The sequence below is a fragment of the Apiospora aurea genome (assembly GCF_038362705.1).
Source record: "Apiospora aurea strain CBS 24483 chromosome Unknown utg000003l_segment0_segment0, whole genome shotgun sequence".
Classification (NCBI taxonomy): domain Eukaryota; kingdom Fungi; phylum Ascomycota; class Sordariomycetes; order Amphisphaeriales; family Apiosporaceae; genus Apiospora; species Apiospora aurea.
In genome coordinates this window covers 2,252,244-2,268,044 of record NW_027117390.1, presented here as the reverse complement: position 1 = coordinate 2,268,044, position 15,801 = coordinate 2,252,244, and the positions used below count along the sequence as shown (strand labels likewise).

The window sequence follows — 15,801 nt, the reverse complement described above, 5'->3', positions numbered from 1 at the left end:
ATCTGGAGTCGAATCTTACGTTAACCGGCTCTGATCACCCAAGTCGATTCCAGAAGGATGCGAAGCAATAGAGACGGAGACAGAGACGTTGTCTTCTCGAGACAGTCCGGCTGATAGATATAGATACATATATGACTGGGAGTGAGACTGAAGTGATGTTGGTGGTGGCATGTCGTCGTTCACGTCGAAACGTGTTGCACCAATGTTGCAGGCTGCTCGGGCGCTAATCGTACCCGGCCAGGCGCTAATAAGAAGTGACCGGCATATGTGGCCTGGCTTGCGACAGCGCAACTGCACTGACCCCGGGCTGGGCAGTACGCCAGGCCTCACAGGCGGCAGGGCATTCACTACATATGTCACTCGAGACTCATTCGCGCTCTCGATCCGACCACCCTCCCATTTGCCTGGGCTTGCTGCACTGCCTGCTTTCGTCAGCCAATTAATCAATCCCCTTTAGCTGAGTGTCAGGTAAGATTCCATTCGTAGAGACAACTTTACCCTTTCTCCCTCCAACTTCTTCTTCCCGTCATTGCCCTCACCAGCTAGCTACCACACGTCGCTTCTCGAGGGGCGACAACAACTTGATCTAATTTGACGCTACTTATTTTCCTTCCCCCTCCACGAGCTCCTCGATCGAATCGACCTCCTCGCTCCCCATCAAAGTTGACGTTACGAGAGAGAAGACAAAGAGGAGAGACTCCAGCGCCAGAGTGCACTCGTATCACCTGAATCGGACCTTTAGCCCCGCTTGCGACTTGCGACAAGTTCTTGGCCTAGGCTTTTGGATCGTCTGCACCCCCGGAAATTGACCAAATTGTCAAACTGTCGTCATAGATGGGCAGCCCCAGGACCCGGTTCCAACCCAGCACGTCGTTCTGAATCCAACTCGTTGCGAAAATCAACGGAGCACCTTCGTCACCGGCAAGCGGAAAACAAGCGACACGCAACGCAACGCTTAGCATTTTTTTCTTCTCTCTAAAGCTCCAGTGCCGAGGGCCGGTGTCCCGTAGTCGTAAACCCCGAAAAGATAAAAAACAAAGGCCAACCTCTCCCGCCGCTTCAAGATGACTTGGGAACTCACACGTCGCCGCGTTGCAAGGGCGGTTAATAGCAAGTTCATCTTCGGTCGAGTCGTGAGTTCCTGCCCTCCCGTCCTCTAGCCCACGCACATGTCTTGTCCGTCGCCGACCGCTGCAATAGACCCAGATGATCTTCAATCCTTCCATGGCATCATTGACTGGACCCTACTCTGCTAGCAGCAGCATCGTCCCTACACCTCCCAAATACCTAAGCTGACCATCTTTACCTCACCACTTTTTAGCCACTTCTCCATACCGTTATATTCTTTATCGAAATGACGATCGTAGCGAGGTTGATGTCGAGGTTCAATGCCTACTATGACGAGCGGCCAAGTACGTTGTCCCCAATTCGGGTCCCCATAACCAGTCCTCTCTTCGGCATGCTGACTGTATCGCCGCAGTTCTCACCATGATGGTGACCAATGCCGTCCTCGGAGGCATCGCCGATACTGTCGCCCAAACCATCACATCCGTCCGCGAGCGTGCTCTCCATAAGAAGGGGGCTTGAACAAGAACGATAACATCGCCATTGAAATCCACGATCTCGATCGCAAGAACCCCTTTTACGAGCGCGACCTGATCCCCGACTCGAAGCTGCTGCCGCCGCCGTTCGACTTCGAGCGCCTCACTCGCTTTATGGCGTACGGTTTCGCCATGGCGCCGCTGCAGTTCAAGTGGTTCGGGTTCCTCTCGCGGACGTTCCCAGTCACCAAGGCGAGTGCGTTCGGCCCGGCCATGAAGCGCGTGGCCTTCGATCAGCTCATCTTTGCGCCTTTCGGTATCGCATGCTTCTTTACCGTCATGACGGCTGCCGAGGGCGGTGGTAAGCGCGCCATTGCGCACAAGTTGAGGGACATGTACATCCCGACGTTGAAGGCCAACTTCCTCATCTGGCCGGCTGTGCAGGTCATCAACTTCAGGCTCATGCCTGTGCAGTTCCAGCTGGTAAGTGGCACAGTTCTATTATCAATCACGGCCGTGAACTTCTCTTGTCGGAGTGGAGACTGACCCTGATGGCGCTACTAGCCTTTCGTTTCCACTATTGGTATTGCGTGGACCGCCTATCTGTCGCTGTCCAATGCGGCTGAGGACGTGCAAGAAACCACGCAGAACTCTCCACGGGCTTCGAACATTCGACTTTCCTAGGGATTATGGGGACTTGAGCAGTTCTGGACGGCCCGGTGGCCAAATCGGTTTTGGGCGACGTTTTTGGCAGCCCCGATCTTTGGAGATCATGTTATTCATCATGCGCATTGAGCCGCTGGCCGAGCGGTAAAGGACACTTTCTCGGTCCTACTACGGTTCGCGGCGTTACGGGTGTCGAATTTATGGAATCAGTTGTGCACAAGGCATAAACGGCGTTTCTCTGTAGTTTACTCTATCCCTTTTTGTTACTTATGACGAAAATGAAGCATTAACCTACTATCATGGGGGTTCGCATTCGAGCAACAACGTAGACTTTGCTTTTTGCAGATGCGCAAGACCCTGCGTACGGACGACCGGGACGCCAAGCACGGCGACGCAGTAAAAAAAAAAAAAAAAAAAAAAACGACAGGGGAGTCAGCATGCATTCTTATCATAAACCGCCAACTACCAACGCTGTTGTCTCGCATCCTAATCCAATTACAACGGACATGCGCGAATTCTATCCAGCTTGACACAAATGTAGGTACTGAGCCTTTGGAGGGATTGCAGCCAGGATTGGAAGGGAATCTAGAATCGGCCAAGACAAACCGGCGGAGTCCGACTGGGTGAGTCAAGGGCCCAACCAGAGCCGGAAGCAGCAGCAATCGGCAGAATCAAGCCATCGCGAAGGCTCCAATACGGTTGGGCAGGGCGAGACTTGGCCAATGTGGCTGGATGGCCAGCAAAATGGTCCGATATACAGTAAACATCTGGCAAGTTGAAACTTGCAAGCTAAGAAGGACCGAGTGAGATGTCACGTCACTAAGGCACGGCAAGCTCCAGCGTGAACATATCACCCCACCATGCCACTGGCTCGAGAGGGACGGCTTCTGGCGCGACAGTCCGACAGAGCGTGAGAGGCAGAGGCAGAGAGAGGCAGAGGAGCAGCAGCAGGAGCAGCAGCAGGAGCAGCAGCAGGAGCAGGACCCTGGGCTGGGAGCTGCAGCAGCCTGCCCCTCACCTCCCGACCCCGACAAGGCCGCCCGCCCGTTTGCGTTTGCTGCAGGCCAATCCGTTCGACTGCGTGCTTTTCCCTTCCGTCGAGCTGTTATTATTTCAACCGACGCTGTCCCTCCTCTTCCTCTCCCTCCCCCTCCAGTTCTCATCCCAGAATCAAGACAACACACATCGTCGATTTCCTGCACATACCTTCATCATGTCTCTGTCAAGCAAGCTCTCCATCACTGATGTCGACCTGAAGGGCAAGCGGGTGCTCATCCGTGTAAGCAAACGACCCCTACTTCCCCTCCAGCCCCTCCACCCCGCCATCCCAAGTTATTGAGCAGCAACATGTCAATCACCATGGCTTCGCTCGACGCGCTCTCCGTCTGATCCCCCTCGGCATGGTTTGTCACGTCAAACACCAACCACCCTTGCCGAAATATGTCTGCTCGTGCATTGTGAACTGACAAAGCTTCCTTCTCCCAGGTCGACTTCAACGTCCCCCTCGATGCCGACAAGAAGGTCACCAACAACCAGCGTATCGCCGGTGCCATCCCCACCATCAAGTATGCCATCGACAACGGCGCCAAGGCCGTCGTCCTGATGTCCCATCTCGGCCGCCCCAACGGCCAGGTCAACGAGAAGTACAGCCTGAAGCCCGTCGTGCCCGAGCTCGAGAAGCTGCTGGGCAAGAGCGTCCAGATGGCCCCCGACTGCGTCGGCCCCGAGGTCGAGGCCATGGTCAACAAGGCCGACAACGCCCAGGTCGTTCTCCTCGAGAACCTGCGCTTCCACCTCGAGGAGGAGGGTTCCGCCAAGGACAAGGAGGGCAACAAGACCAAGGCCGACAAGGCCAAGGTCGAGGAGTTCCGCCAGGGCCTCACCAAGCTCGGTGATGTCTTCATCAGTGAGTTTCCTGCCATGAATTATATTGCTGTGACACAGACAGCTAACTAATACAACCAGACGATGCTTTCGGCACTGCTCACCGTGCTCACTCTTCCATGGTCGGTGTCAACCTGCCCCAGAAGGCCGCCGGTTTCCTCATGAAGAAGGAGCTGGACTACTTCGCCAAGGCCCTCGAGGACCCCAAGCGCCCCTTCCTGGCCATCCTCGGTGGCGCCAAGGTCTCCGACAAGATCCAGCTGATCGACAACCTGCTGGACAAGGTCAACAAGCTCGTCATCTGCGGCGGCATGGCCTTCACCTTCAAGAAGACGCTCTACAACGTCCCCATCGGCACCTCGCTGTTCGATGAGGCCGGCTCCAAGACCGTTGGCCAGCTCATGGAGAAGGCCAAGAAGAACAACGTCGAGGTCGTCCTGCCGGTCGACTACGTCACGGCCGACAAGTTCGACAAGGACGCCACCACGGGCGCCGCCACCGACAAGGAGGGCATCCCCGAGGGCTGGATGGGGCTGGACTGCGGCCCCGAGTCGATCAAGCTGTACAAGGCCGCCATCGACAGCGCCGAGACCATTCTCTGGAACGGCCCCGCCGGCGTCTTCGAGTTTGAGAAGTTCGCCAACGGCACCAAGGCCACCCTCGACGCCTTCACCAACGCCGTCAGCCAGGGCAAGATCGGCATCATCGGCGGCGGTGACACTGCGACCGTCGCGGCCAAGTACGGCGCCGAGGAGAAGTGCTCGCACGTCTCCACCGGTGGCGGTGCCTCCCTCGAGCTGCTCGAGGGCAAGGAGCTGCCCGGTGTTACCGCTCTCAGCAGCAAATAGGACGCGAAGTGCCCTCCTGGCTGCCTGAAGACGAAGCTGTAATACGGTTTTTTTTTTTGACGATTAAAAAAAAGTTATGACACCTGACGATCATTAGACGAATTGAAGCTCTTCCTAGGAATAAACAAAACAAGAATCCGGCAGGTAGGAAGGCCAATGGCTCTCCCGGGCAGGCAGACATGAGGTCGAGGTCCAGTAACTATAGAAACGAAACATGAACATAATACAAAAATATACCCCTATGAACATAAATGACTCTTGTCCGACTTTTATTGTGTATCTTGTGATCATTCTGCCTTCTCTTATTTGCCGGTGCCGTTGGGTCCCCATACTCAACCGTGGCAGCACCGACAAAGACGTTTGCCTTGCATAAGGAGTGTTCTCACATAGGGCATTCCCATTGACCATCATTTGCGTTCTCGTCCGACTACATCCAGGGGCGTAGGTGGAAAACCTCAGGCCAAGAGACATCGTGCGTTTTCAGATCCAAGCACAGTCAATTATATATTGCGATGGAATGACGCGGATGGGCGCGCTCGTTTAAAGTGCGTGGTACTGAAGACTGGCATGCAGCTGTTCATTTCACTCGTCTAAAGTGCTCTCTCTGGGAAGCCATGAAATCTAAGCTCCTGTTTCCCCCTCTCATAGATGCTCAGCATTCCCTTGCCCATCGCCCCTGATGCCAGATTACGAATTCGCTCAGCTGGCGGGTTCTCCGAGAATAGAATCGCAGGGGATAATAAAATATCATGGGCTGGCATTCCTTTGATTTGTGCTGTATTGCATCTCTTCCTTGACCGCTAGAAGCCGCTACCACAATGCAACACTCGCACTGAACCCATGCCATGTTTCTTGCTCATCGCAATGGAAGCTGTCTCGAGTTGTCTGTGCGGGGTCGAAGGCTTCCTGACTGAGGTTGATCCTATCTTCGCTTCGCGGCGTCGACCTTCTTCAACTCTTCCCTGTAGATGGGCACGTACGACTCTGGTTAGCATTGTTCCTCCTGATGCTGCAAGGTGAAAGCCTGGGGCTGCAAAAGGGGTGGATAACATAGTGATGGAAGGGAGTTGCGTTCTTGCGCATGGCACGCGGGGTGGCAGGGGAAATGGGAAGGGGGCAAGATTACTCACCGTAGCTGTGCCGAGAAGTCATCGCTTGTGTCATCGTCGTCCCAGCTCTCCTCCCAGAGGTGGTCGGCCGCTGTGCCGCCGCTCGCAGTGTTGCCTTGTTGGTTGGCGGCTTCGGTCTCCTCGGCTGGCCAGTCTAGAGGAAGAGGATTTTAGTTACATTGCTAGACGTTTTTGTTGCTGGGGCTCATGCTGTGTTCGTGCGACATGGATGATTGCGTTCATTGGGAGGGTATGTGCAAACTGCATCTCAGCCGTCTCCAGCCAGTCGCATGGGAATGCCAGTGACGGGGCTGCGACACTTGGGGCAGGATTGTGTGCTTTTGCTGTTGGGAGAGGCGGGCAAACAAGAAAGGCAGGAGGCTCTTGCGTATTGGGGGAGACCATGATAACGTACCCTCTACCGGGAAGTCCTCGAACTCGTCATCTTCCTCGAGGGCGCCGGCGGTCTTGGTGTTTTGCGATTGCTCGGGCTTAGAGTCGGCGGGCGTGCTGGACTTCTCGTCGGGCTTGGGTGTGCTTGTTGACGCCATGATGTGTATGTGGTATCTGGGGCTATCGATTCTTTCCTCTGGTGGAGAGAGAAAAGGATGATGCTAGATGTGTTGTCGTTGTGGTTTGTGGTTTGGTCGCACCGTGGTTTCGCGGGACTGCTGGTTATGGGATCGAAAGTGGTGGTGCAACTAACTGGCTGACAAGGCTGGGCCGGTTGGGATTGGGGATTGGGTGAGGCTATCAGAGAGTGGGGGAATCGTTGATTGACTGATTGCTTGCTTGCTTGATTACCTGAGCGGTAGGGAAGGAGCTTCCAGCAGAGCTTGGGCCCCTCAAGCCGCATCATGGTTTAGTACTTAGTAGGTAGGTAAATACCTGGCAAGCTGGCCGCAGGCTAAGCCCGCCTAAAAGCTCGGCGTACGGCGACGACAGTGACCGACCGTGTTGGTTTGGGGCCAATCAAGCTACAAAGCCCCCATTCACAGATTGGGATTCTGGCGCAGGCAAAGATGCTGCGCTGCGAAGTCAAAGTCAGGTAGGCTCGCAAGTCAAGCAGCCTACCTGGCTGCCTTGCGCCCCGATTCAGCCTGTTTCGTTTTCGTTATTAGTGAGCACCCAGCAGCGGAAATCCGAACCGACGAAAGGTCAATACGACCATGTTGTGCCATTCCTTTTGACTTGCGCTGTTGTTTTGTCTGAATGTTTCCTGACAGAGAGTGAGCGAGCGAGCACGAGACCTGCCAACTTGCTGACTTCGGCTGCTTGTCATGCTGCCGACCGCTGTTTGATTCCTTTCAATTGGCCGCTGACTTGGGCTTACGGGATCCCGGGGCTGACTCGATGACATTGCTTTGTTCTCTAACGCCCACTTGCAGCCTGGCGGGGTCTTTCTCGCGAAAGAGTCAAGACGTCATCCCCACGGAGGTGATACATGGATCTACAGGCACACCCTAGGTTACAACCTTCATCTCATGCTCTAATTGCGGATACGCTCGAGACGGGTCCTTCACAAACACCCATTTTGGCGTATCTTCACCCTGCGCCAATAACGCATACCTTGCTCCATACGCATTGGCTTTCTACGCCAAGTTCTCGTCGCCATAAACTTCTCTGTCGTGTCCCATTGAACCGGAACCTCCCTTTCTCGCTTTCACCCTCAGCCTGGCGCTCGGATTTACCGGACTATTGCCAGTCCTAGGACGACACAAAAAGACCCCTAAAAGACGCCCCACAACCAAAGACGCACCGGATAACCCTTCTCCTTAAACGCTACGCTCGGTAGCTCCGTCCGACCAGATTTCCCGGCCTTTTGGGATCTCCGCATCGGTCAAACATCCTCTGATCTTTTCGCTCTTTCATTTTTTTTTACCACATCGGACTCGGACCAGGCACAATTCACGATGAGTTTACGCAGCTGGTTCCGGGGCGCCACGCCTCGATCCACCGCCAACCCTAGCCCCTCCGAGTCGCAGATCGATCTCCAGGCGGCCGAGATCGCTCAGATCCAGGATGCTATGACCAGCGCGGCCAAGATCATGAACGACGACATCGATGGGGCCGAAATCGACCTGAAGAAGGGGAGCTCGCCCTATCATGACTTGGGTCTGGGCATCACCACCTTCATGCGGAGTATTCTCGGCTTCGAGAAGGAGATGATGGCCGAGGCTAGCAAACGGCTAGCCAACTGCGAAACTAACGCCTGGAATGAGATGAAGAAGGCCCAAAAGGACGCCGCCACCAACGGGCAAGCAGCAAAGATCCATCCTCCCGGCAGTCAGTATGCTCTGGTGCATGCGGAGGCGCAGCTGATGAGCGCCGTCGTCGGGGTGCTGCACGAGAGTTTGACGGAGGGCCTCAAGGGCTTCTACAAACTGCGCAAGGCTTTCTTGACTCTGGACTCGATCATGGAGGCAGAGACGGCGTACCTTAAGGCGAAGGGCCTGCACACTGAGTCCACCGGAAGCAAGAGTTCGTTGCCCAGCGCAGCCGCCAAGGGGACAGCAACTCCCACTGCTGCATCGAGCGGCGACCAGACTGAGGACTCTGATCTCGATTTCGTCGATGCCGCTGAAGAAAAATTGCCAGAGTCCCAGAAGCCCGCACAGTACCAGGGTCACGTGGAAATCGAGGGGAAACTGAAAGACCTGTCAATTGCCGATGCACAGAAGCCCGCCGATGAGCAATGGGGCAAAGGCCCAGACTCCGATCTATTTACCGATCCCATCGACGCCTTCGTACACAGTGGAGCTAACATGTGCTTCGGCGTCCTTCTACTAATCATCTCCATGGTCCCGCCGGCGTTCTCTCGGCTTCTCTCCATAATAGGTTTCAGGGGCGACCGCGAACGGGGCGTGACCATGATGTGGCAAAGCACGAGGTTCGATAACATCAACGGCGCGGTGGCAGCTCTTGTTCTTCTGGCATACTATAACGGTCTGCTGGCTTTTGCCGATATCTTGCCCTCCGAGGAGGAGACGGAGCGAGGTGCCATCGTCGGCTACCCGAAGAAGCGATGCGCCGAGCTGCTTGCCAAGATGCGAACACGCTACCCGGACTCGAGGCTCTGGCGTCTCGAAGAAGCCCGTGGCCATTCTAACAGCAAGGACTTGCACGGTGCTATTAAGATTCTGCTCAAGAACACCGACTCCAAGATGCGCCAAGTCGAAGCCCTCAATGCGTTCGAGCTTTCTCTAAACACCATGTTCGTTGGAGATTACCCGGCGACTCGGGACAACTTCTTACGTTGCATTGAACTCAATGACTGGAGTCACTCACTGTACTACTACTTTGCGGGCTGTGCCGAGTTGGAAACCTACCGCAACGCTTTCCACGCGAAGGTCAAGGACGAGACCCAAATCGCTCTCCACAAGAGAAAGGCAGAAGAGCTGTTGCTGAAAGGCCGCAGCACCGCCGGCATGAAGCGCTTCATGGCTAGACCCATGCCCTTCGAGGTCTATGTTTCCCGGAAGATCAGCAAGTGGGAGGAGCGCCAGAAGCTGCTGGGGATCGACTTCGTCGACGCGGCAGGCCTAAGCCCGGGCCAGGAGATGGTCTTCCTCTGGAACGGTACTAAGAAGATGGCGCAGGCCGAGCTTAACCTCTCCGAGAAGATGCTGAGCTGGGACCGGCTCACCGCACCCCAGGAGGCCAAGGCTAAGATCATGGCGGAGTGCGATGAACAAGTCATCCGGGATGTCTGCATGGCCGCTATTCGGAGATGCGGAGGTCAGCTGGATGAGGCTGAGAGTCTATTGACTGGTGCCCTTGAGATCGATAGGTATTCACCCCTTGTTCCTATTAATTTCCTCGGAGTGGTTACTGACGCAGCGACTCAGGAACCTCTTCAAGGGACCGCTCAAGGATGATTGGGCCCAGCCGGCGGCCGCTTACGAAATGGCGGCAGTGACCTGGTGGAGAGTTCAACGGAAGAAGTCGGAGAAGTCGGGACCGGCGAGTAACGGGGAGAAAGCCGACGCGCAGAGCGTCAGCAGTAGGAAGGACCCCCTATCCGACACAGAGTGGCTCAAGAAGCAGACCGCTTTGTGTGAGGAGTGGCTCGAGAAGGTCACGAACTGGGGATCTTTCACTCTCGACGCACGTATCGGCATGCGCGTACAAACGGGCAAGGATACACTAAAGTGGTACAAGCGGGAGCAGGGCTGGGAGAGCGCATAGATAAAGGGGGAGCTTTGTTGGGATATTACGATACACAACTCTCCGAGAGCGTGACTTTGGGGTTCATTCTGGAATATTAGAGGCGCTCGGTGTTTTTTGAGTGCCTAGTACGGGCTATGTAAAGACAAGCTTGCTTGGGTTATTATATAAGAACCTGTCTGCTGCACACGCGGCATCGAACTTTGAGGTGAAAGCACTCTGTTGTTTCTTCCATCTTTCCCTCTTGCACACCAGATTAGGGCAAAAAGTTTATTACCAGGGGTGGTGCCTGTGGTTTACTTGTAGAAGTAACAGAGCGGGCCCGAGGTCGTGCTCATCATCTCCCTCATCGTTGTGGGAGGCCCAGCCCAACCGATGTTGATCACGTCGTCCATAGTCGTCAAGGGAGACGGCGGCTCGTTGTTCCACTGTGATCAGCTTTTAGTTTTCCTGTGTGCTAAGCTGCGAAGGGGACGAGTCGCTCCGGGGAAATGGTTGGGAAGGAGACGTACCGTGGTATGACCGTATGGACCCTCGTCGAGAAGGACGGTACGGTTTTCGGGGTCTATGGCTTGCCTGTGTATGCCAACCTCGTCAGTAGCGTCGTTTTGATCTTTTGGGGAAAACTTCGAAGCCGCCGGAGCGTGGAATGGATTGGCTGGGTTTGGCCTTACCACAATGTCCACATTCGATCCATGTTGCCGTGGTGTACGAAGAAAGTTGGTTCAGCTGGGGAAACCCACTACCCGATCGTACATCAGTCGTCGTCACTTGTCTGCGAGAAAGTAATAAAAGTGATATAAAGTGGACTAGAGACTCACCAAATCACCGCCGGGGTCGCCGCTACGAGTATATCAATGTCAGCTTGACTAGGAATGAAAACGACCTAAACATAGGAAGGAACCTCTCGGATCACTTACTTGATCATGTAGTGCCCGCCACCATGGGGACCAATCTCTCCATTGTTGAATCCGCCCTCGGACAGGAATCGATATTCCGTGATGTTCGGCTTCCGAAGGAGATCTGGTTTTGCCGCCCCAACGGGAGGGAGCTTGTCAGCCACACACAATAATTATCCAAAGACCCCCTGATCATATCGCTTAGATGTATACCCACCCCAAACCGTAGTCCAATTAGCATACCGCTCCCCAATCGCCGGCCCCACATCCCGCCTCAGCCGCCGCGGATTGTACCCGAGCCCGTCGGCGCGCGGGTTCGGCGGCGACCCGCCCGCCAGCTGCGCGACGGGGCCCAGGTTGACCGTTACGTTGGCGAAGGGCCCCGCGGCGACGAAGCCGCCGCCGAGCCCCCGGGGAGCGTGAAGGGGTCGCCCGTGACGCCCTCGGGCAAAGTGACGACCGAGGCAGGCAGGTCCGGGTCCCACGCGCCGTTGCCGCCGAGGCTGTAGGGGTCGCCGTTGAAGATGGGGGAGTCTTGGGGGGCGGGGGCGTACTTGGGCCAGTCCCAGTACTGTATTTGGTAGGTAAGCATTGCGATGGGTCAGTCGGTCCATGATGGTATATAGATCGGACAGGGAGAGGTGGGATGTGAGGACTACGCAAACAAACTTGCCGGCTGGTAGCCCTGGTAGCCACACTCGTCTCGGAGGGCGGTCTCGTACGTGTAGATGAACCAGCGGTGCCAGGCCATGAAGTTGCCGGTGTAGTGCGCGTCGAGGGTGTGGTTGATGTGGGTCACGACGAAGTCGTCATACTAAAGGGATCGTTGTTAAACATTGGATGCGACTATGGTTTCTATTCCCGTGGCTCGGAAGACCATGCGATGGTACGGAATAGAGGGGCACGGGGGAACGTTCATGAAAAGTGGGAAGAAGTAGTACGTACACGGGACTTGGCTCCGGGTGCATAATCCGATGGGGTATTGGCCGGTAGGCTCATCAGGCACTGAACCGCCTTGATGTAGTCGAGCCTCTGGTCTTTCGAAAGGTCGCCGCTGCAGTCACATGTTTAGTGTCTGGCGGTCGTTGTTTCCCGTGGTGTCGTGGTGTCAGTAAGACCGGAAGAGAAACAAACGATGCTCACGTACTACTCTTGTCGGTAGACAATGTTCTCCGCAGTGCACCCGAAGGTCTTGTCGCGGTTTCCAAGTTCTGCGAAGGCCTTTCGCTCGATGGCTGCAACAAGCTGCTTGACCTCCTGCTCGGCAGTGGACAGATCGTCGTCCCTGGATTGCGACACGGCTGTTCCGGCGGCCAATGCCGCGACGCCGACGGCCTGTGAGATCTTCATGATGAGATGGATGGATACCCGATGACTTTTGAGGACTGGAGGCTTCCGGTTGCTCGGTATGGGGACGAAAGCCGTGGCAGATAGTAGGGATAATCCCAGACCATCACCCCTATTTATCTACATAATGCGGGGTTTTCCTTCTTTCTTTTTCATCTCGAGGCCGAGACCGCTCCCTCCTAAGAGTCTAAGACAACATATTCAACTGGCGAATCAATGTGCGTTCGGCCAGCAAGATGCGGATCGTGCATCGCATGCATATCGATATCCAGTCATGGCTACAGGCACCCGGCGGCCGGATCACCCAAGACTCGTTGGATACGACTCTGGCGACAGGCAAGAAGAGGTAACCTCCGCTCGCGCCAGTCGATCGAGGCCCCCTGTGCGACACGGAGTCCGGCAGGCCAGGAGCTCGGCTAGCGCCGTCAGCGTCGCACGAATTCAGCCACCGAGGGCCCCTATTCGTGCAGTGTGCAGGCCTGAGGGGGCCGGCATATGTCTGATTGCTCGTCTGACTTGAACTTGCATATTTTGAAGCCGGTTTCTAACGGTTTGTACCCATTTACAGATATTGGTTGTCTGCAAAAGCATATGCTGTACGAATCCGAGAGCCCGGGATGCGCGGTTCGTATACGACCACACCACTATTACCAGAATCTGGGGATGCTTTCACATTGGTGGACCCGATTGTATGTAGCTTGGCTCATGGTCTAGCTTGACCGCCAGCCAGCTCCTGAACCCAGAAAGAATACTCAGTAAGTTCCAATAGATGTTACTTTTAGCTAGAATATCGGGACATATTTCCCTTCCGATCTGTCTGGACTTTCCGCCTCGGAATAGCCCAAACCACGGACTACTTTGGAAAGTCATGGCAGTCAATAACCCCTACAGACCCTTTCTCTCCAAAAACCCCGAGTTGCGTTTTCTGTTTGGTGTAACGTCTTGATGACATCCCTCGCAATATCTTGCCCATGGAGATTTTGACAAAAGCAAAAGACGCAGTTCTGCACACTCGGTGATACACCTGGAACGAGTTCGTTTTCTTGGTGGCCCGCGTCTAGAACTTGCGCGGCGTCAAGGCGACCTCCAGCGGCGGCTTCTCCCAGAGGAAGTAGACCTTGTTGTCCTCGACCCAGTTCCTGCTCTGCGGCGCGATGCTCAGGTCGAAGTTCCAAATGATCCGCGCCAGGATCATGCGCATCTCGGCGTAGGCCAGGCTGTTGTCCAATTGTCAGAGGACGAGTATTCCGAACGAGGAGACGAGATGCGTGCAAAGAAAGGGGAACAGGTAGGGGACACGGGATGGCTCACTTCTTTCCAATACAGTTGCGCGGACCCAGGGAGAAAGGCTGCACGGCGTCGAGGCGGTCGGTCTTGAACCGGGGGTCGCCGAGCCAGCGCTCCGGGACGAAGGACTCGGGCTCGGTGATCCAGCCGGGGTTGTTGTATACAGCCCACTGCCAGATTTCCACAACGGTCTAGTAACAACCACATTAGTTCACCACGGCCATAATATACAAAAGCAGGGAAGGGAAATGGGACAGGTCTTTATTATTACTTACATCCTCAGGCACGAAATGATCAACAATAGTATCCCCGCCCTTGGCAATCTTCCGCGGGCTGCCGCCGGGAACGGGCGGGTAGATGCGCAGGGACTCGTCGAGGACGGCGAGCAGGTAGGGCAGGTTGGAAGTGCCGGCGATGCTGATGTCGTCCTCGGTCGGGAAGGCGGCGCGGACCTCGGCCGTCAGCTTCGCGAGGGCCTCGGGGTGCGTCGCGAGCTGGTACGTGGCGCCCGACAGGAGCGTGGCGGTTGTCTCGGAACCGGCGATGATGAGGAGGGAGCAGGTGGAGGCCATTTCTTCGAAGGTCATTTCCTAAAGGGGTGTAGGTATGGTAAGTATATGGCTCGGACAGAAGAGAGTATTCTTGTAGGGATAGGGTTTCACGTACGCCACCTTTGGTTCCACGAGCATGCAGCATCTTGTCGACGAAATCCGGGCGGTCGGTGTCGGTGTCCAGTCGCTTCCTCAGGCTCCGCATCGACAGGTCCCGGTGCTCGGCCCATTTGGTCTGCACCTCGGCCGGGACCAGGCGCTGCAGAATGGGGGCGACGAAGGGGTACCGGTTGGCGTTCACGCCGAAGGACAGGTTCTTGATGCTGCCAAAGATGTTGGAGACCCAGGGGTGGTAGGCGTTGGTGTCTAGAGATCCGAAGGGCGCGCCGAAAGACAGGTCGCCTTTGATGTCATGTCGTTAGTTACTGCCTGGCTCGGACGAGTAGCTGCCACATCCACTTACCTATGATATCGAACGTGGTCCAGTTATACCACTTGAGCAAATCGACAACCTTGGTCTCGCCGGCACACTCCCTCTTGAGCCCCGCGAACAACTTATCGAGATAAATTTTGATGAGGGGCTCCTGCTCATACATGGCCTGCGCCGAGAAGACATGGGCCAGGATCCGTCGGAACCGCGCATGCTTATCGCGGTCGGCCCCAAGAATGTTGCCGGCGTTGGCCGCCACATGAAGAGGGTCCTTGCCGTGCTCCGGCTGGCCCGCGTGCCGGTGGCCGCGCACCTGCTTCATGCCGTCCGGGTGGCTGATGGAGATGATCTCGGGCGCCACGCGCACGATAGGGCCGTACTGCAGGTGCAGCGCCAGCATGCGCTTCTGCGAGACGCCCGAGAGCTGGTTGCGGGTGTACGGGATCCGCGTCGCGGCCCAGAGCCTGGGGCCGGGGAACTTGCGCAGCGGGTGCAGGAAGAGGTTGTACAGGACGAGGCCGACCAGGTATACGACGATCTGGCGAGGTGGGGGTTTTGCTGTTAGCAAGCTGGTACAATTTGGTCATGAGGGCTCGACGAGACTGGGCAGTATAAGAGAGGGCCTACATACCATGGCGAACGAGACGGCCATGGTCGTCCCCGCCATCTCGAGAGGCGAAGACAGCATCCTGTCTCGAAACTGGTGTATTGTATCTGCCATGTTCGCAAAGCATCAATACAATGGAAACTTGAGTGGCTGATGATGAGCTCCGATGATGCAGACTTTGGGAAGTAACGAGAGAGTCCTCCCCTTTATGTACCTGGCTTTGGCAAGCATACACGATGGATCATGGAATATGCAACGATGGAGTCCTTACATAACGGGCGGGAAGAGACCCGAGGTCCTTTAGGCACAGAATGTGGAGATGGTATACAGCAGTTGGCGCTGGGAGTGGTGGTCAACGGCGTGCATAAAGGCAGAATTTGTGCGTGCGGCTCGCGGATGCAATGCGTTCCTGTGAAGGGATGGAGTTCGTCGCCCCCTGTCAGAGCGGATCATGCGGCCTTTTGG

The 15,801-nt window shown here is 55.7% G+C and overlaps 6 protein-coding genes across 6 annotated transcripts; 3 read left to right on the top strand and 3 right to left on the bottom strand.

Annotated features, from left to right (window-relative positions):
• Positions 1 to 1,354: 1,354 nt before the first annotated feature.
• Positions 1,355 to 2,225, top strand: PG986_004565 (uncharacterized protein; the record flags this gene model as incomplete). Its single annotated transcript, XM_066840787.1, has 3 exons — positions 1,355 to 1,412; positions 1,579 to 2,024; positions 2,106 to 2,225. The coding sequence occupies 3 exons, from the start codon at positions 1,355 to 1,357 to the stop codon at positions 2,223 to 2,225; spliced, it is 624 nt and encodes a 207-aa protein (XP_066703414.1).
• A 1,195-nt stretch (positions 2,226 to 3,420) lies between these two features.
• Positions 3,421 to 4,939, top strand: PG986_004564 (phosphoglycerate kinase; the record flags this gene model as incomplete). Its single annotated transcript, XM_066840786.1, has 3 exons — positions 3,421 to 3,486; positions 3,693 to 4,113; positions 4,173 to 4,939. 3 exons carry the CDS (start codon positions 3,421 to 3,423, stop codon positions 4,937 to 4,939), a joined length of 1,254 nt encoding a protein of 417 aa, XP_066703413.1.
• A 922-nt stretch (positions 4,940 to 5,861) lies between these two features.
• PG986_004563 (DSS1/SEM1 family-domain-containing protein) lies at positions 5,862 to 6,599 on the bottom strand (the record flags this gene model as incomplete). Its single annotated transcript, XM_066840785.1, has 3 exons — positions 5,862 to 5,901; positions 6,070 to 6,202; positions 6,464 to 6,599. The coding sequence occupies 3 exons, from the start codon at positions 6,597 to 6,599 to the stop codon at positions 5,862 to 5,864; spliced, it is 309 nt and encodes a 102-aa protein (XP_066703412.1).
• Positions 6,600 to 7,961: 1,362 nt separating this feature from the next.
• Positions 7,962 to 10,236, top strand: PG986_004562 (breast cancer protein; the record flags this gene model as incomplete). The annotated part of the gene is made up of 2 exons (XM_066840784.1): positions 7,962 to 9,838; positions 9,897 to 10,236. The coding sequence occupies 2 exons, from the start codon at positions 7,962 to 7,964 to the stop codon at positions 10,234 to 10,236; spliced, it is 2,217 nt and encodes a 738-aa protein (XP_066703411.1).
• A 275-nt stretch (positions 10,237 to 10,511) lies between these two features.
• Positions 10,512 to 12,464, bottom strand: PG986_004561 (tyrosinase; the record flags this gene model as incomplete). The annotated part of the gene is made up of 10 exons (XM_066840783.1): positions 10,512 to 10,643; positions 10,728 to 10,791; positions 10,890 to 10,957; positions 11,037 to 11,058; positions 11,136 to 11,238; positions 11,332 to 11,452; positions 11,518 to 11,685; positions 11,788 to 11,928; positions 12,060 to 12,168; positions 12,262 to 12,464. 10 exons carry the CDS (start codon positions 12,462 to 12,464, stop codon positions 10,512 to 10,514), a joined length of 1,131 nt encoding a protein of 376 aa, XP_066703410.1.
• Positions 12,465 to 13,518: 1,054 nt separating this feature from the next.
• On the bottom strand, positions 13,519 to 15,396 carry PG986_004560 (Trichothecene C-15 hydroxylase; the record flags this gene model as incomplete). Its single annotated transcript, XM_066840782.1, has 6 exons — positions 13,519 to 13,678; positions 13,773 to 13,939; positions 14,024 to 14,338; positions 14,415 to 14,701; positions 14,763 to 15,267; positions 15,361 to 15,396. The coding sequence occupies 6 exons, from the start codon at positions 15,394 to 15,396 to the stop codon at positions 13,519 to 13,521; spliced, it is 1,470 nt and encodes a 489-aa protein (XP_066703409.1).
• Positions 15,397 to 15,801: the final 405 nt, after the last annotated feature.